The sequence below is a fragment of the Emys orbicularis genome (genome assembly GCF_028017835.1).
Source record: "Emys orbicularis isolate rEmyOrb1 chromosome 5 unlocalized genomic scaffold, rEmyOrb1.hap1 SUPER_5_unloc_1, whole genome shotgun sequence".
In the NCBI taxonomy this organism is placed as follows: Eukaryota; Metazoa; Chordata; order Testudines; family Emydidae; genus Emys; species Emys orbicularis.
The window spans coordinates 47,789-68,230 of record NW_027045133.1 but is presented as its reverse complement, the minus strand read 5'-3'; the positions used below and the strand labels follow the sequence as shown (position 1 = coordinate 68,230).

At 43.9% G+C, this 20,442-nt stretch overlaps 1 protein-coding gene across 3 annotated transcripts in view; it reads left to right on the top strand.

The window, feature by feature from the left end:
* The window catches only part of ST3GAL5 (ST3 beta-galactoside alpha-2,3-sialyltransferase 5), a 52,945-nt gene that overhangs the window by 16,655 nt on the left and 15,848 nt on the right, over positions 1-20,442 (top strand). The window contains exons 2-4 of one of the 3 annotated variants that reach the window (XM_065422878.1): positions 3,764-3,878; positions 14,853-14,967; positions 16,711-17,054. In XM_065422878.1, the coding sequence (XP_065278950.1) occupies positions 3,764-3,878; positions 14,853-14,967; positions 16,711-17,054 (574 nt within the window). Of the gene's footprint in view, positions 1-3,763; positions 3,889-14,852; positions 14,968-16,710; positions 17,055-20,442 lie in introns of those variants that run through there. The other 2 variants (XM_065422879.1, XM_065422880.1) reach the window with 2 other exon arrangements.

Below are 20,442 nucleotides of genomic sequence, written 5' to 3'. Positions count from 1 at the left end.
GGGAAGCCATTGTGTTGCCTTCCCTGTTTGTTCTTCCCACAGCCTCTAGATCAGTGCATTCATACAGGAAAGTCTTAACCCAGTATACAATAACTTCCCCTCATTGACAAGGTCACATACAGTGTTGTTAAAATTGTTACTCCTCGGTGTTCTTAGATTGTTTCATGGCATTTCCACGTCTGTCACAAATTTGAGGTTAAATCCCATCATCCATCTCAAAGAGGTTATAACTCCTGAAGTTGAGTCTAGAATTGTTTCCTCCACTCTATTACAAATTTCTGTTAGGCCCTGCTTGGTCTAGAAAATTCTGGCATTGCAGCCACTGGTTGTTTAAACTTAAATGTAACTTTTTCCACCATGTCATGGAGGGTTAGATGATATGGTTGTAAAAATGCTGCTGAACGGTTAACATTGTTCCATAATTATCAGTTCGCCTGTTGTTCAGTGCTATTCTGCTGCATAATTCAGGTGTAATGTAGAAAACTTCTTGGCTGGGGAGAAAAAAAAAGGAACTTGTGAAATTCAGGCCTGGCTCTAACATTATGGAACAAAACAAATGCATTACTGAGAAAGAGAACTGTATTTAATACAATTTAGATCTTAACTAATATAATTGACTTGCCAGTTCTCAACTAGAATGGTGAAATTTGGTACTATCCTAATTTATCATATGATGCTAAATAGGAGGAGAAATCCCAAATCCAAATACTGACCTTTCCATCAGAAAAAAACTGACACATTTTGTTTTAATCACTGAAGTGCCTTTTTGAGATGGTCTTGAAATCTGATACAGTTTTTCTATATGGGTCATTGTTTGTAAACTTTGCAGTGATGGTCTAAGGGCAGCTTACAGGAACACCTTTATAAAAGATCTAGAGAACATGATTGGTGAGGGAAGATTTGAAAAAAATTGGGTTTGTTTAGTCTGGAAAAGAGAAGACAGAGAGGGGACATAACAGTTTTCAAGTACATAAAAGGTTGTTAAAAGGAGGAGGGAGAAAAATTATTCTTCTTAACCTCTGAGGATAGGACAAGAAGCAATGGGCTTAAATTGCAGCCAGGGAGGTTTAGGTTGGACATTAGGAAAAATTTCCTAACTGTCAGGGTGGTTAAGCACTGGAATAAATTGCCTAGTGAGGTTGTGGAATCTCCATCATTGGAGATTTTTAAGAGCAGGTTAGACAAACACCTGTCAGGGATGGTCTAGAGATAATACTTGGTCCTGCCATGAGTGCAGGGGACTGGATTAGATGACCTCTTGAGGTCCCTTCCAGTTCTATGATTCTATGAAAATTGTCACATAACTGAAAGAAAGGTTGGAATAATTTCTTTGCTTCTGATGGCATTACCCACTCAACAGTTACTGCTAATTTATTCCTATCACAGATTATTTAACTCTGTGGTCTTTGGTTTATTGAAAATACATCTGAAAAGCAAATGGCATAAAGAAGAGTGCTCAAAATGGCAGGTATTCTTACAAAGCACATGAGGAAAGAGCTCTGAATCTGTTTACCTCCTCTCACAGCCATTTCAAACTGCACAAATAAAACACTGTTGTACAGTCAGTATAGTCAGGCAAAGTAAAAACGTTTTTAGCTGAGGGTACTTCAATTTGCTGAGTACTCTTGTGTTCCCACTGAGTTATGTGAGAATATTTTTTGTTTAAATGTGAAATAGATCCAAGAGCCATGTGTGAAGGTATTTTGTTAGGAAGGATGGTCCAGTGGTTAGGACACTAGTCTATAACCTGGGAGGCCTAGGTTCAATTCTCTGCTCTGCCACAGATTTTCTGTGTGATCTTGGGAAAGTCATTTACCTTCTCTGTGTCTCAGTTCTCCATCTGTAAAATGGGGATAATAGCACCCCCCCCCCCCAGCTCACTGGGGTAGTGTGAAGATTAATATATTAAATAATATGAAGTGCTCTGAAATCTGTTGATGAAAAATGATATATAAGAGCTGGGCATAATTATTATTATCATTTGTTATCATGGGCGGCAAGTATAATAGACCAGGGAAGGCTCTGCCTTTCCTGGCTGCAGCCGCTGCTGTGGGATGCCGGGCTGGGACCGGCCGGGGCGTCTGGGGTGGCCCCGGACCCACTAGGGCGACTCTGGCGCGGCTGGGGTGGCCCAGCCCCGGGCCCGCTGGGGCTGCTCGGGTTGGACGCCAACTTGGGCTGCCCCAGGGCTTTTGTGGCGGCAGGGGTGGGGTAGAGGTAGGTGGCTTGGGGTTCTGGCAGCCCGGGGCTTCTCTCTTCCTTTTAAGAGCCTGATGATAGTAAATACATTTCTTAATCTAAAACATCAATGCCAGAATCAGAAACTGCACAGGATTCTGTAACAGAATATTCATCCATGGAAAATCAGTTTGTAAAAACCCACAAATTAAGAGAGATTATCTTGAAGACAGTTTTTAAATATTTTCAGTCTCTTAATGCTCAAATTGGCTAAACAAGGGAGACTGAGCACTTCACCAGCATACAGATGTGTTGCAAAATGATACCTGCAGTATGTAAATGCAGTTAAACAGCATAGCGTTTTTCACATCCAAGCGAAATAGCAGCAGAATCTTTAAGAAATAACGTAGAATGGAGAAAATTACACTTGTATAGGAGGCACAATTTATCTTTAAGAAACAGAAAACCGTAATCCACTCCAGAGGATGAAGTCAATTTTTATTAATAGTTTTTGAGGTCAGAAAGCACCATTATGACTATCTAGGCTGACTTTCTGCATCAATCCTGTAATTTCCGGTTGAACTAGAGTGTTCCTTTAGAAAGGCATCCATTCTTGATTTTAAAGACTTCAAATGACAGAGTTGCTCCGATGGTCTATTATCTTTATTGTTAAAAATTTGCACCTTGTTTCTAGTCTGAATTTGTCTGGCCTCCGCCTCCAGTTTTTGGATCTTATTATGCCCTTTTCTGCTAGATTTATGGAGCCCTTACGTATCAAAAATATTCTCCCCATATAGGTACCTATAGACTGTGATCAAGTTACCTGTTAACCTGCTCTTGGATAAACTACAATATTTATCTGTATTTTAGATAACCCTGCTTTCTTATAAATCCATTGAAACCTACTCTTCGGTTTACCCTCTGTTTAGACATTCTTTTTGGAACTTGGTCATTTAATACATCACACCTACCCTCTCTCTACAGGGGCTCCCTGCTTGAAATATTTATTACTTTCTTGTATGTTGTCATAGATGTATGTGATGCTGAATAGAATTTAGAGATACAATCATTGCCTTGGGTAGTTTGCAGTCAGAGACGTGATGTAATGCTGGAATAGATGACATAGGGCTTGTATGTAGATTGATTATATATAATGTGTGTATATATGTGTATATAGTACATGTAGACTATAGTCAGTTATTGTGTTTTGTGATAGCTTTATATATCTTCTGTATAATGTAATTTATATAGTTCAAAATGTTGTATCTCCTATGATTTAAACTCGCATGAAATCTATGCTTTGTAAATAGTAACACTTGTATATTTTTAGAATTGCTTCCTAGCAGTACAGTTGAGAGTTGATTGGGATGAATTCATTCATTCATTGCAACCCATTGGGATGAAGTAATTTTTAACAATAGAGAAATTAAAACGGCAATTCACCATTGACAACAGGGTAAACAAAACCAGGATCTATTCCAGGAAACTTTCCACTTTAATTGCTCATAGTAATTGGATGCCTTCAGAAGCTTTTTGAATGCATAGCAACAAGATTCTTATTTAAAGTGTGTGTTTTTCTTTACAGCAATGCTGAATGATGAAGATAATTGTATGAAGTTGAAAAGTGATCACGTACCCTCTGTGCAATGGTATAAGCTGGTCACACATGAAGATGAAAAGACCAAGCTGTTTTTTAAAAGGTACTCTCAAGTAAGTGTGTCTCTGTCGTGATAAATTAGATTTAAATTGCTGTTTAATCAAACATGCTGCATGGTGTAGGCACTGAAGATACCTCAGTGATGTGTGGTATAAAAGCTTAGGGAATGGAATTGTCACATCTGCCAAAGGGAGTTAGGCACCCAATCACATTGAGATCCAATGGAAGTTGGGTGCCTGTGTTATTTTTTTTCAAGATGCCAGCCTCTGTCTCTCTTTGTATATATAATATACACAACCCATTTCCCCCCACCCCGTCCCCCACCTCCCAATAAGAATTTAGCAGCAAACCCTGGAATGTCAGTTTTATTTTGTGTCCAATAAATCATCATGCCAAGACACTTCCATAGTGTGGTACTTGATGAAAATAGAGTACAGTGGAAACGCGTTGTGGATTACTGAATGTTCATTTACTTGCTGAACACAATTGTGTTTTTTAAAAATATTGCACAAAAGATGTTTGTCCCTTGTAGTTAGTTTTAATTTGATAATACTTCACAGCTAGTAGTATATTAGTATAAATGCTAAATTATATAAAAATAAATATATATTTGTATTAAGACACATCATTACAGTGTGGGCCATTAAATCTTTGTGAAGTATGGAGAACCTGCCGGTTTACTAGAGTGTGGATTAGCAAACTTTGCTTTTCACATAGAACTTCAGAGCCTAACTTTAGTCACTCATTTGTGAAAATCTTGGCTTTACTATATATTAACTTCTGACATGCAGCAACCAAATATACAGTCATTAGTTTATTAAAAATTATCTATGCTACTCTAAGTGACTGACAATTAATATTTATTTGTGTATAAAAATCCATAAATTGTTGTGGTTGGCTTTTGTTCCATAGGAATAAATGAACAACTAAACCTCTAAAATCAATAGCCAGATTTCCTAATAACAAGAAATTATTCAAATTAACTACCAAGTAGAATAAGAACAATATGCATTTGTAATGGTCAATTTAAAAATATTTTTATTTTTTAGCATATGAGTGTTTCTAAGAGATCAATGACCAAATAACATTTTGATAACTATTTTTGGTTTTGTTTTTTAACATGACAAATCAGACTATTGACATTGCAACGTTACTGTTATACAATAGTCTTTGTCAGAAAGTACTTAATTAACATTATTTATTCTGTTCTGGGTAAAAAATAAAAAATAAAATCATCAGTTCTTAGGAAAATGCCCTTTTTATGGCTGAGTATTGGCAAGGACTCCATCAGTCTAAAACACCTTGGCTGTGCCTTCTCAGCAGCAATAGCAGGTGAATTGAAACTTTTTTGCAGCAGTGATGATATAACATCAATTTTTTGTCTCTGCAGAACTTGTGCGGTGGGTTGTAAAATGCTGTGCAATTTTTGATTGACCTACATATTTCTAATTATAAAAAAAAAAAAAAAAAAACCTAACGTAACACACTGGGTGTGCCTATTAGCAAAACGGACTAAATGTGTGATCTTGTTACTGTAGCCTTTGTTTTTCTCATCCCTTCTTCTCGATTGTGTATTACTCTGTCTTGGCAGAATCTCAATTGTAAGCACTTTAATGAAGGGGCATTGCTTGCTGCTTTGTGTGTGTGTGTTTATTTATTTATTTATTTTAATTGTAAACCATCTAGCACACTCCTGGATTCTGTAGCTTTAAAATAAAAGGCAAATACAACACATACACTTATGGTACTTTTGAATAAGCTGAGTTTCCAAAAAAAGGATGCTGTTAAGTAGCATAAAAGTGCTGGATGGTGCATCCACCTTTGAGGCTTAGTCCTCCATTAGCTCCATTTCATGTGAACTAACACTTAAGTCAAGGTTGTTCTTTGAGTGATGGTCCCTATCTGGATTCCAAACGCGGGTGCGCATGGGTGCCGTGCGCTGGAGCTGGAACTGTTCGCAGTAGTGTCTGTTGACCCACATGTGCATCGTGCGTCAACTGCGTGGTACGTCTGAGGCTGTAAGAGGCTGTGCGGGTCGACGCCACTCCAGTTCCCTCTTACCGCCACATGGCCAGAGTCGGAACCTCTCTTTCTCGCTAAGAGAACTGCTCTTCGTTTCTGCTGTATATAGTTGTCATCCCTGAGTTTTTAGTAGTTAGCTAGTTTTTCCTTGGACTTCTTCCCTTCAGGGGTTTCTTTCTCCCTGGCCTGGGGACTATGCCCCAACAAGCCGGCTTCAAGAACTGTGACTTGCGCCCTTGTTTCTTTTTCAGTGAGAGACGAGCACATTGGTTGCCTTTACTGCCTTGTACTGTTTCTTGTTGCCCGGACTCAAGCAGTTCGTGAACTTTACCTCCGCAAATATCTGATGGAGGAGGCAATGTGCCCACGTGCATAACTGGACATGGCTCCACCAGATCTGCTGGAACAGTGCCCGACCCTGGTGGTGAGCGCTTCACTGGGCCCCTCCCGTGCGGCACTGCCGCACCCACCGAAACCCCACTGGGTGCACAAGAAGCATGGGCATAAGAGCGGCTCCCCGACGGGGACAGCTTTTAAACGCAGTGTTACCTCCCCGAGCCATGTTAGGTTGGGCGAGAAGTCATGTGCAATTGTGGATGCTCCTGCTCCTAAGAAGGCTTATATGGAGCACCGCTCCAAATGCTGTTGTATGCCACTGGCCCTGTCTTCTGCTCCAGCACCTGGGCCTCCTCCTTTGCCCTCGGTGCCGTCAACACTGCCAGGACCTTCTGGCCTGTCCCACCCAGTCCTGCGCATTCTGGCACGCTTATCACCCCTGATGCCATCAGATGAGCTCATGCTGCCTTTCGTTGGCTCTCCCCTGCGCTCTGGACCCTTGCCTGTTCCGAGACTCCCCTCTCCAGTGGACGAGCCCCTCCTGCTCCATCCTTCTCCGCCGGCTCTGGTGACGGACGAGCTCCTTCTAGTTGTTGACCATCCTCTCGGACCTCGTCTTGCGCCACCAATTCCGCATTCACTGATGGCCCCTCCTCTACTGGACCCCTCTTCGGAATCAGAGTGGTCCTTTGTCCCGGACACAGCCTTCTCTTCTGCCCAGTCCTAGAGCCTTGACTCTCGGCCCCGGTCATACCCACAGACTTGCGGTCCCTCGGCTGACCCATGGTTCCGCTACCCATGGGCACCGCCGATGCCTGGCAATCCCTATGCTTGGCCCTACTGGCCCGCTTGAGACCCCTACCAGGATCGTGGGATGTACTGCCTGCATCACTGCTTATCTGTCGCCCATACCGCCATCTTCCACGAGGAACCTCTGGATGCTCCTGCACCGTCAGCACCAGCCGCGCCATTGACACCTTCAGTCCTCACAGGCGCCTCTTCGTCCCCGGACGATGCCCGCATTCCACCCACCTTCTCGGTGCCTAGCGACCATACCCAATACCAGAGCTTGCTCCGCTGCATGGCTGCTGCATTTAATTTTACAGTGAAGGATGTTCGTGATTCCCAGGACCACTTCCTGGACATTCTCCAGCCTCTGGGGCCTTTCCATACCGCCTTGCCCATCCATGACACCATCTTGCAGCCAGCTCAGGCTGTTGGGCACATGCCAGCCTCCTATGTCAAAGCGGGCAGAACGCTGCTCCTTTGTGCCCTCTAATGGTACAGACTATCTCTTTACCCACCCACCACCCAACTCCCTGGTAGTCCAAACGGCCATGGAGCGCACCCATCAGCAACACTTTAAATCCACCTGTCCTGACTGCTTTACCAAAAAGCTGGACTTGCTGGGCCGCAAGGTATATTAGTCCGTGGGCCTACAATTCCGCATTGCCAGCTACCAGGCTGTCCTCGCAAAGTATGATTTCCTGTCCTATTCCAAGCTGGCGGACTTTCAGGACTTCCTTCCTCCAGAAAAGCAGCAGGAATTTCAGCATCTGTTGGATGAGGAAAAACTGGTGACCAACGTATCTCTCCAAACTGCTGTTGATGCCACCGACACTGCGTCACGCTCCTTGGCATCTGGAGTGGTGCTCCGTCGCTACTCTTGGCTCCAGTCTAGTGGTTTCCCTATGGAGGTCAGACAATGCTTGAGGACCTTCCCTTTGACAATCATAAGCTATTTAGTGACAAGATGGACGAGTCCCTCTGCTCCCTCCAGGACTCTCATGCCACCCTCCAGTCTCTGGGCATTTCTACTCCGGCTCCGACCCGCCTTCTGCCCTTGCCCTTTTGCCACTTACCAGCCGTACCCTCAATGGCCACCTGACCTGCATCGCCCTTGCTCCCAGCGACCTCGATGTTCTTCCTCTGTTGCTTCCATCATCATCCATCTAAGCAACCCTTTTGACTCTTTCCTCGAGAACCGTGAACCCTCCTCGATCCCTCTGGCCACACCATGGATCGGGGTTGTCTTTCCCTCTTTGCTCACAACTGGGGTAGGATCACCTCTGACCATTGGGTGCTGGACATCATCCACCAAGGCCTCCTTATTGAATTCCTCTCCTTCCCTCCTCATCATCCGCTCAGTGGCCACCCTCCGGACCCTTCCCAGGACCATCTCCTCTGTGAGGCAGCAACCACCCTCCTCCAAAAGAACACCATAGAATCCGTGCTGCGGCGCTACTGTGGCCGTGGTTTTTATTCCCTGTTTCCTCATCCCTAAGAAAAGGGGGTGGTTTTCATCCCATTTTGGATCTCTGCTCTCTGAACAAGTTTATTTACAAGTTTCGCTTCAGGATGGTCACTCTCCCCCTTATTATCCCTTCGTTCTCCGATGGAGCTTGGTTCACTGCTCTCGATATGAAAGATGAATGCTTCCACATAGACATCCACCCTGCTCATCGCAAATTCCTCCGCTTCCAGGTGAGAAGTTTCCATTACGAATTCCGCGTCCTCCCCTTCAGAATCACCACCGCCCTCCGCATCTTCATGAAGGTCTTTGCGGTTGTGGTGGCCTATATGTGCCACCAGGGCCATTCCCTCTTTCCCCTAGCTGGACGACTGGCTCCTTGTGGCGCCCTCTTACCTCTATCCGGACCCTTCACGCCATCCTCAGCAGCGTGAGGATCTACATCAATGAGGAAAAATTGATCCTCATCGCTACCTGCACTCTCACTTTCATGGGGGTACACCTGGACTCTGCACCCCGTACCTTTCTTCCCATGGATGGCTTCGCTTTCCTCACTTCTCTTATCGCGATGCTCCACCGCCGCCCGCAAACGCACGTCCTTCAGTACCTATCCCTCCTGGGCCATATCGTGGCCTGCACTGCAGTCATGCCATATGCCCACCGCCCTATGTGTTGCCTTCAACTCTGGCTCTGCTGCATCTATGATCCGCAGTCAGACCATCTGCCGAAGGTGGTCATCATCCCTCCCACTGTTTTGGCTTCCCTCACCTGGGGTACAAACCGTCCGTGATTCTAGCAGGCATTCTGTTCATGTCCCCCACGCCTAGCACCGCTCTCCAACACGGATGCCTCACTATTGGCTGGGGCACCTACCTTGATGGCGGCACTGCTCAGGGTCTTTGGTCACCAAAGGTTGTGCAGATGCACATTAACGTCCTGGAACTACGGGCAGTCCACCTGGTCTGTGAGGCCTTCCTGCCCTTCCTCTGTTCCTGCCATGTTCAGCTCCTGTCTGACAGTATGATGAAGGTTGTATATATCAACGAACAGGCAGGACCAGGTCTCCTTTCCTCTGCACGGAGGCCATCCGTCTTTGGAACTGGTGCCTCCAGCACGGAATCACCCTGTATGTTGTGCACCTCCCAGCCACCAGCAACTCCCCAGCGGACAGGCTCAGCCGGTCCTTCCACGCCAACTAGTCCATCTTTCGTTGGCGGAGCACACTGCACTGGGACCTCTGTGACGTTGGAGAACTGGAAGCTTTCCCCTCTTCTGCTCCCATTGAGCCCTGGGCCCAGGCTCACAGGGTGATGCTGTGACGGGTTAGATCACAGAACCCCCCTTGGGAGCTGCCACCTGATGTCAGTTTAGGACTTCAGTGCCCTGCCCGGTTTGAGCCAGACCCTCTAGCCTGCTGCAAACCCAGACCCAGGTCTGAATCACGTCCCCTAACAGCTGTAGGCTTACCTGAAAGCAGCTAACAGAAGTGTTCTTGTCTTTAACACTCAGATGCCCAACTCCCAATGGGGTCTAAACCCAAATAAATCCATTTTACCCTGTATAAAGCTTATACAAGGTAAACTTATAAATTGTTTGCCCTCTATAACACTGATAGAGATGCACAGCTGTTTGTCCCCCAGGTATTAATATATACTCTGGGTTAATTAATAAGTAAAAATGATTTTATTAAATACAGAAAGTAGGATTTAAGTGGTTCCAAGTAGTAACAGACAGAACAAAGTAAGTCACCAAGCAAAATTAAATAAAACACGCAAATCTATGTCTAATCAAACTGAATACAGATAATCTCACCCTCAGAGATGCTTCAGTAAGTTTTTTCCTCAGACTGGACACCTTCCAGGCCTGGGCACAATTCTGGTACAGCTCTTGTTCCAGCTCAGGTGGTAGCTAGGGGATTTCTCATGATGGCTCCCCTCTTTGTTCTGTATCACCCATATATCTTTTGAATAAGGCGGGAATCCTTTGTCCCTCTGGGTTCCCAACCCTCACCCCCACCCACACCCCCCAATGAAAAAGCACTAGGTTAAAGATGGATTTTAGTTTAGGTGACATGATCACATGTCACTGTAAGACCTTCATGTCACCCAACCCTTCATTCCTCCCAGCCTGACTCACAGGAAGGCTTGCCTGCAAACAGAGCAATCCACAGTCAATTGTCCTGGTTGATGGGAGCCATCAAAATTTCAAACCACCATTAATGGCCCACACTTCGCATAATTACCATAGGCCCTCAGTTATATTTCATATTTCTAGTTTCAGATACAAGAATGATACATTTATACAAATAGGATGACCCCACTCAATAGATTATAAGCTTTGTAATAATACCTTACAAGAGACCTTTTCATGAAGCATATTTTAGTTACATTATATTTACTTATTAGCATATTTTTATAAAATCATATAGAGTGCAACGTCACAGACCGCCCTTCTCATTCCCTGGACCTCGGATCTCCACTACGCCTTCCAACCCATTCCCCTCCTTCCCCAAGTCCTGCGCAAAGTGTGGAAGGACTGAGTGACGGTTATCCTCGTAGCTCTCTCCCGACTTAACCAGTATTGGTACACCAATCTGTGCTTGCCCTCCGATTCCTCTTCTGACCCTCCCGGGTCTCCTAATGCAGGTGCATGGCTGGCTGCAGCACTCCAACCCGAGCCCTCTGCACCTCATGGCCTGGTATTTGGATGGGGCTCGCATGTAGACCGGGCTTGTTCCGACCCCATCCAAGACATCCTCACTCATAGCAGGTACCAATCCAGTCGAATCTGCTATCAAGCTAAGTGGCACCGCTTTACCGCATGGGCTCAGGGCCATCACTTCTCTCCAGACTCTGTCTCCTTTCCTGTCCTTCTGGACTACCTCCATCATCTCTGCCAATCAGGCCTTGCTCGCTCCTCCGTCTGCATCCACCTGGAGGCACTCAGTGCCTTTCTTCCTCCTGTGGATGGCTTCTCCGTCTTCACCCATCTGATGACCTCCCGCTTCCTCTGCAGCCTTCTCAGTGCTTTTCCCCCACTACGAAGGCCTATCCCCTCTTGGGTTCAGAATCTGGTTCTCTCTGTACTCACCAAGCCACCCTTCGAACCCCTCGCCACTTGCTCCCTCTCCCATCTTTCCATGAAGGTGATCTTCTTGGTGGCTATCACCTCCGCATGACGTGTCAGCAAACTGGCCGCCATGATGGTGGATCTGCCATTTACCATCTTCCACAAAGACAGGGTCTCCTTACATCTTTACCCTGAGTTCCTGCCCACGGTGACTTCCTCCTTTCACTTCAACCAAAGTACACACCTTCCGGTCTTCTGCCCTAAGCCACACGCCCCCCCCATGGAGCATGTATTCCACTCCCTTGATGTCTGCCGAGCATTAGCTTTTTATTTCCACCTCACACGTGACTTCCGAGTGGCCCCCTGGGTCTTCATCGCCATCACGGAGCACTGTCGGAATTACACCCTTTCTTCCCAGTGCCTCTCCAAGTGGATCTCTTGTTGCAGCATGACCACTCCACATGGGCGCATGCACCCCTGTTGGCTTTTCCTGCGGCTGTTCTGTGGCAATAGATACGTTGGGCAGCTACTTGGTCCTCTGTCCACACCTTTTCCTCTCACTATGCCATTGCCCCCTCGACGGTGACAGATGCAGCAGCTGGTCACGCTGTCCTACTGACTTGGTCTTCTCGAGAGCCCTTGTGCCTGCTTCCATACTGACCACTGCTCACTACTCTCCCGCTTTTGGAATCCTGACATAGGGACCATCACTTGAAGAAGAAGAGAAAGAGACGGTTATTTACTGTAACTGGAGGTTCTTCGAGATGTGCGGTCCCTATTTGGATTCCAATTCCGCCCTTCTTCTCCTATGCTCCGGGCTCCATTTGCTTCCTGGTACGAGGGAACTGGGAGGGGTGTCGGCTGGCACAGCCTCTTAAAGCCTTGAATGTGCCACGCAGTTGATGCATGTGCGGGTCAACAGATACTACTATGAACAGTTCTGGCTCCAGCGCATGGCGCGCATGCGCACCCGTGTTTGGAATCCAGGTAGGGACCACCCGTCTCGAAGAACCTCCAGTTACAGTAAGTAACTTTCTCTCATACTTAATCCCATCCTTTGTGAGGTTAAAAGCCAGACAATTACATGCCTTCATATGTTGGCAGCACAAAAGATATCTGCTCTTTATAGTTTATTTTAATCCCTTTCGGAACAAGGGAATAAATGTTAATAAACATTGTCTATTAGCATTCTTAGGGAGTAGTTCCCATTACAGGAACTAGCACTGGGGGACAGGGGAGCATAAAGTAGTAACTGTTTAATAGTAACAATTTATAATTACTTTCTCATATGTCACAAATTAAAGGTACTGCTTTGACTAGTGTCTGTGGGGAAGGGATGGTAGTGGAATAAGAGGACAGAAACTATCGTTTAAAATACTTTCAAATTAATATTTAAAGTGTACTATAACTAGGGCCCTACCAAATTCGTGGCCATGAAAAACGTGTCACAGACGGTGAAATCTGGTCTCCCCCCGTGAAATCTGGTCTTTAGTGTGCTTTTACCCTATACTGTACAGATTTCCACAGTGAAGACCAGTGTTTCTCAAATTGAGGGGCCTGACCCAAAAGGGATTTGCAAGGGGGGGTCACAAGGTTATTTTAGGGTGGGGTCACAGTATTGCCACCCTTACTTCTCTGCTGCCTTCAGATCTGGTCAGCTGGAGAGCGGTGGCTGTTAGCCAGGCACCCAGCTCAAGGTGGCACCCTGCCAGCAGCAGCACAAAAGTAAGGGGGACAGTACCATACCAGGTCACCCTTACTTCTGCGCTGCTGCCTTCAGAGCTGGGTGGCTGGATAGTGGCAGCTTCTGCCTGAGGGCCAGGCAGCAGCACAGAAGTAAGGGTGGCAATACCATACCATGCCATCCTTACTTCTGCGCTGCTACTGGCGGTGGCTCTGCCTTCAGCACTGGGCTCCCAGCCAGCAGCTGCCACTCTCCAGCTGCCACTCTCCAGCTGCCCAACTCTGAAGTAGTGCCACTGCCAGCAGCAGCGCAGAAGTAAGGTTAGCAGTACCGCAACGCCCCCCCCTGCAATAACCTTGCAACGCCCCCCACAACTCCTTTATTGGTCAAGAGCCCTAAAATCAGGGGCGGTTCCAGGCATCAGCACACCAAGCACGTGTCTAGGGCGGCAAGCCGCGGGGGGCGGCCTGCCGGTCGCTGTGAGGGAGGCAGACAGGCGGCCTTCGGCGGTGTGCCTGCGGGAGGTCCGCCGGTCCCGCGGCTTCGGTGGCAATTTGGTGGCGGGTACGCCAAAGGCGTGGGACCAGCAGATCACCCACAGAAACGCCGCCGAATCCGCGTGCCGCCGACTGCCCACAGGCATGCCGCCGAAGGCCGCCTGACTGCCGTGCTTGGGGCGGCAAAAACCATAGAGCCGCCCCTGCCTAAAATTACAACATTGTAAAATTTCAGATTTTAATAGCTGAAATAATGAAATTTACGATTTTTTAAAATCTTATGACTGAATTTGGTAGGGCCCTAACTATAACACTCCATCTAAGGTAACAGTGCTCAGCTGATTGGTAGCTCTTATTACTTATGTTATTCAGATAGTAGTTCCCAGTAATAATACTCAACATTCACATAGCCCTTTACCATGCTCAAACCACTGAGGAAAACCTGGATTAAAATGATTCTAGGAATGCTGGCTTTTTAATATAGGGCGGAAAGTTGGGTGTCTGGGTGTCTTTTTAAATTTGGGATTATAAATCCTGCATTCTGGCCTTCCAAGTAACCCAAAATAGATTTGGCGGCACCTAAGTGGTGGTTTGGGATTTTAGGCTCTGAAGTTTTCAAATTGGGTTTTCAGCACCAAAAACATTTAAGTATTTTTGATACTGAAAACCCAGTTTGCAACTGCACTCTTTACATGATTGTTTGTTTTGGCCATTTTTAAGAGTGAAGTAAAACTATTCTTTTTAAAGAAATCGAAAAGCACTTTAGTGTAGTCCCAAAATGTACAGAGAGCAGCCTGTTGATGTAGTCAAATTTGATGCAGGACACATCAAGGTCATTTAGTTTAAAGTAACCGATACCAGTGCAGAACCACGCTACAAAGCGAAAGCATCCTTGAGCACCAGTCTCCATACTACAGTATTGATCCACTTTAGTGCAAAAAGCTTTGATGGGGTGAGGAAGAATGTGGTTTACAGCATTAGGACTGTGCAGTGTCTCACTGTGGGTTGCACTTAAACGTGCTTCTTTACCCTTTTTTTTTTTTTTTTTTTAACTCGCTCACATTTTATCAGCTTCACAAAGGAGTAGTTCAGAAATAACTCCACTGTTGGCAGTGGCCTACTGCCCTAAAAGTAATCAATGGCTCTTGTTCGTTTTAGACGTGTTGCACTGTTTGCAGTCGTGGTGTGCTTCCTTTATATCCTCAAGTTAAGTTTTGGCCCTGAAGAATGTGACATGAAGAAAATGCACTATGTGGACCCTGAACGTGTAAAGGTTTGCTATTCTTTATCTGTATCTAGCAAATGTTACTGATGTGTTGTGTAGAGTTGGAAAGTTCACTGCAGGACCTGAAGTGATGGAGTTGTAGGCTGAAGTCCTGCAATGAAGGCAGATGAATTTACCTTTCTGTATGGTCCATTACCTGCACTGAGAGGCTGAGGTTTTCAATTCTTATGCTTGTGTAGGCAGTGAGACTTACACAGAGAAAATTATAGAGTTTTAGGAATAAAATTGAAGGAGGAAGAAAACAATGGTTTAACATTTGTCATCACAGATATGATACATAGTTTGAAAAAGTTTGACTGCATTAACACAGTGGAAGGTTGCAAGAAAAAAAAAAAGGGGGACTTAGATATGTACGTAGAATTCTGTGGCCTGATTATTTTGCCAGTTGCATGCAAGGAATGCTTTTGACCGTGCTGGAAGTTGCAGAATGGGATGATTAGTCAGACTTAAAAAACAGCTTCAGTAGTGCCGCACTGGAGAGTGAGAAGGCTTGAGAGTTGTTCTAAAAATTGAAACATTATGCTTGCTATTACACTGTAACACAAAGTTGCTGATTCTCACCCTGTGTTGGGAAAGAAGGAAGAATTTGATATTCTAAATATCTGCTTAGAATTCTAAAACACCAGGGCCTGTTTAAACATTTTTTGGTACCTGTAGGGTCTGTTCTGCACATCTGTGGAGTTCTTGTAATTGCAATTAAAAAAAATCCTCCCCTTTTCCCATTCTCCTTTGTTCCCCTTTTTCTGTAATCTTAACATCAGGCTTGCATTTTTGACTGTCCCACATATATCACACAAACATATCTCTTTGTTTTCTACTTGCCTCTGTTCCTCCCACCTTTCCATTTTGTTCTTGTTTTTATGATAAATCCTCTAATTTGTTGAGCGGTGGTAAAATGGCATCTTTGCCTTTGAACTGTACTAAAGCTTCCTCCTTGTACCAGACCGCAATTTGTGGGTTCTACTCTCTAAAAATGTGCAGGAGGATCTTGTTTCAAAGAGACAGATCATCATTTATTTGGCATGGGAAGATTCAGCTGAAAGCTAGTACTGTAGGTTTTTATATTGGTACTTCAACTTCATTTTAAGGAGAACTTGAGACCCTCCACTTCTGGGTGAACATTTTAAGCATGGTTATAGTGGGATTTTTTTAAATGACCATAAACATCTAGATTAAAATCAGTTCACAAGTCAAAATGCTGCAAGTCCTGTCTTGGATGGGACAGAGTTTTTCTTTCCAGTTTACGTGTCACTGGTAGTACAGTTTCTGCAATCAAAATTTAGCTGACAAATTTGTTACTGATGGATGACCATCTTCCTTTCCCATAGCTGTATTGGCCATGAACAAAAATAACCAGTTATTGCTTGAAAATGTGCAGGAAGCAGACGAACTTTGTAAAAAGGTACCATTTTACATAGTAATTTTTCTGACTGCACCTGCACTCTAACTTACTCCTAAAGAAATCTTCCACCTGAAGGATGTAAAAGTTATACTCTGAAATCTGCACTCACGATAACACCACAAACAGGTAGCTTCTTGTTTTAACTGACTAGTTTTAAATTTCCCACAGTTGGTGGTTCAGCTTGGTTTATCTTTCTAAAACCTACACCTGCTAATTTATGGATGTCTGTTGGCCTCCTGGGAGGTTGCTTCAGACAAGATATGCTATATTTGTAATATTGAAATGTACTAGCTTGTGTGACTTAAATTTCATATACCGTCTTGTTTCAGAGAGCACAAAAATATGCCAAACTCATACAGCAAGGAGAATGTCGACCTTCTTTTGTGAAGAAGGAGATGGACAGATTATTTGCTGAGAAGTACAGCGCGAACATATTTCCCTTTGTAACGGAAGATATATTCAGGCATGAAGATGTGTTTAAATACAAACCCCCGTTTGGATTTCACAAGAACTCTCATAAACTTCAGAACCTCTTAAAACTCTTACCTGAGCATGACTTGCCAGAGAACTTGAAATCAAAACACTGTAAGCGTTGTGTTGTTGTAGGAAGTGGTGGAATACTTCATGGATTGGAGCTAGGCCATGTGCTGAATGAGTTTGATATTGTTATAAGGTGCATATTTCTCTTCTGTCTAATGTTACAAAGTAATTTAACATTTGTGTTGTTTGCAAACAGCCTCTCTCTTTGGGAGGGGAAAGGGAAGTCTCAAACTCCATTTATTACTTCGTTTATGAAACTGAAAGTACTTTATTAATATTACTTGTCTTTACAATATTCAAAATATGGTGAATCAGATACACTTACTCAAATTCAGACTGCAGGGACCAGGAATCTGTCATTATTTCAGTGTGCTCTAGACCAGTGGTTCTCAACCTTTTTTGGACCAGGACCCATTTGTAAACATTGATGGCCAGTCCCACTCCAGTAAATAGAAAGTAGAAAACACACGTATTTTGCCCCCAAAATACTTATCGTGCACTATATGTAGCAGCAACAACAATAATAATAACAATAATAGTAATAATAAATGAAAGCAGCTCAATATCCAGAAAGTTAAAGGCAGAAATCAACATTAACAGGAACACATTAACGGTATAATAAATCCTAGGTTCCACTTAATGAGAAACCTGAGCTTGCTTCTCTTTGACAAGTTTATCGAAGTTGGGTGTAATTTTAGTCAGCACAATCTGAAGGTTGTGTTCAACATCCAGTCTACTCCTGCTTTTATTCTTCAGTTGAGTCAAGGCAGAGAATCCAGTTTCGCACAACTATGTTGTACTGAAAGGCAAAATGACACTAATTGCATGGCAAACAAGAGCAGGACATTCTCCAGCAGCAGCACTGCGCCAAAATTGGGGAATGCTCATTTCAGTATATTTTCTCTCTAGACTGCGAATGCAAGATAACTCGACCAGCTGAGATTCTTCCTCCTTAGGTAGATTCGTGTTTTTCAACACAACTCCGAATGGATCCCGTATCCATTCTTTGCCCTTAAGTTGTTCGTCTGGAAAGTAATTGCAGAATCTTGTGTGCAATTTAGTTAAATGACTACTGATCGTTTTCTTCAGTGCTTCCTGGCTAGTGAAATCTTTCAAATTTTTTGTTTCTGGATATGTGTTACGAAACATGTCCATCCTATCATTTGAAACATGTTCGTTCCACAGAGAGAGGGTTGGGGTTTTTTTAATGCAGCAATTTTGTCAGTTAGCTCAAAGCAGTTGTGCCCTCTGCCCTACAAAGACAGATTCAAATCATTCAGGTGATCGAATATATCTGCCAGATATGCAGCACAAACAACCCATTTGTTGTTACTGAAGTGCTCTGCCAGGTGAGACTTTTTTCTTCAAGAAAATCTGCCAACTCATTTTTAAGTTTATATACATTAGACAACACTTTGCCATGGGACAGCCAGCAAACCTCAGCATGGTAAAGCAGATGTACATGTGTACTGCCCATTTTCTGACAGAAGACGTGAAAGCATAATGAATTCTTGGCATTTTGTTTGATGTAATTCACTATTTTTACAGCATTTTTAAGAGTTTCGTGAAGCTCAGGTGCCTTGTCTTTAGCTGCTAATGCCTCCCTGTGCAGGAAACAGTAGTTCCACGTTGCATTGGGTTCTTTCAAAAGGATTCTCAGAGCAACTACTGAATGTTTCCGTCATCAGTTGTAACACCAACACACTTCGACCAGCTTAATCCCGCCGACTCCCAGTAATTATCCAGTGTAACAAATATATCAGCAGTAGTAGTAGAAATAGGCAAATCTGCACTAAACAAGTACTGTTCTTGCAAATCACTTTTCCGTGCATGCCTCACATAAACCAGCAAGATAGCATGGTTTGATACATCTATAGATTCATCTAATTGTAAAGCAAAACAGTCGCTTACTGAAAGACGATCAGTTGTTTGCAGTTTGGTGTATTCTGAACTATATCACAGATTCTTCTCCATATTGTATTGCTGGAGAGAGAGAGATTGCTTTTAATTTTTTTTGCCACTGACTCGCCCAACAATTTAGTGCATATGTCAATAGCAGAAGGTAAAATTAACTCCTCAGCGACAGTGTGAACTTTTTTGCAATGCGGTGTGCAACAAGGTCAGAGGCATGCAGTGTTTGCTCACGGACAGTAAATACATGTTCATGTTTTTTTTGACATTTCCATTTGGCTTTTTCGTTTAAAAAAATCAAGAGACGTGTCTTTATAGCTAGACTGCTTTGTCTCCAAATGTCTACATAAATGTGATGGTTTTAGGCTTTAATTTGTTAACAGTTCACCGCAGATGACACACTCTGGCCTGTGTTCACCATTTCGGTCCACGGTAAATGAAAACCCAAACTTTAAGTAAGCAGGGTCGTACCTACAATTACTTTTCTTCTCAGGTTGTGATGAATTCCTACTATCGTTGGTACTTGCAGTTGCAACAGGACAGTTTAAAAATGTATACATTTCACTAACTAAAGACTCACTTTGTGATTAAAACACACACACTTCACTTGAAACTCTACTAAGCACTCTTTTCCCATAACTCTTCCCACCTTGCATTCGATTGGCTTATTGGTAAGGCTAGGTCATGGAGGTCACTGGTTCCGTGATTTTTATGTGACCATCATGACTTCAGCCCCTGGTGGCGGGGCTCAAGGCTTGGGTGGCTGTGAACCTTTTGTACATTTGTGTGACCCACTTTTAGGTAGCAACCTGTGGGTTGAGAAACACTGCTCTAGACACCAGATACCACACAATATGGATAATGAAAATAGTGAGTTAGAAATTAGTGCAGTCACAGACAAAGCACAACGTACGCATGAAGTTGGTACTACATAAATTCCTAAAGTAAAAAGATGTCTGATCATTCTAATGTAGGCTCTTGAAATTACCTGTGCCATCTTCTGGTTATCATGGGGAGTTGATCAGTTATCTTGCTTTTCGAGTATTAAGTGTTCCAGGTGAAAGGGTAAGTGGATCTGTTAGTGTTAGAAAGTATTCTGTTTCAGAGTTGTGATACATAGCTTTATTTTCAATGCACCTGCCTCGTTGACACACTCTGGAAGACACATAGTATAACAGAAGCATAATAAACAGTCAGTAAAAATGAAATAAACCACTGTCTTCTTTAAATGAAAATTCTGAGGTTCCAATTAAAAGAAAGAAAAGAGAAAAGGTTTGGGAGTGATGAGATGGGCAAAGAATAATATGGGCTCGCTAGAGGACATATTAAATACTCATTGGAATTAAAAGATGACAAGTGGAATGTAAAATATAGACTGATTGCTCATTTTAGTGACAAAAGTAAGTCTTGACTGCTTTTTACCCTCGTTAGCCCTGCAGAGATACTACTTTTCTTGTCACCAATAGATTTGCAAGACACTAAAAATTACGGACTGAATAGAGACACTGGATTTATGGCTTATTACAGCCATCTATAACCCACTAATAGCCCTCTTCCCAGCTGCTTCTCCTGCCTTTTCCTCCCTCTGACTGGAAAGGTGTTAATGGGCC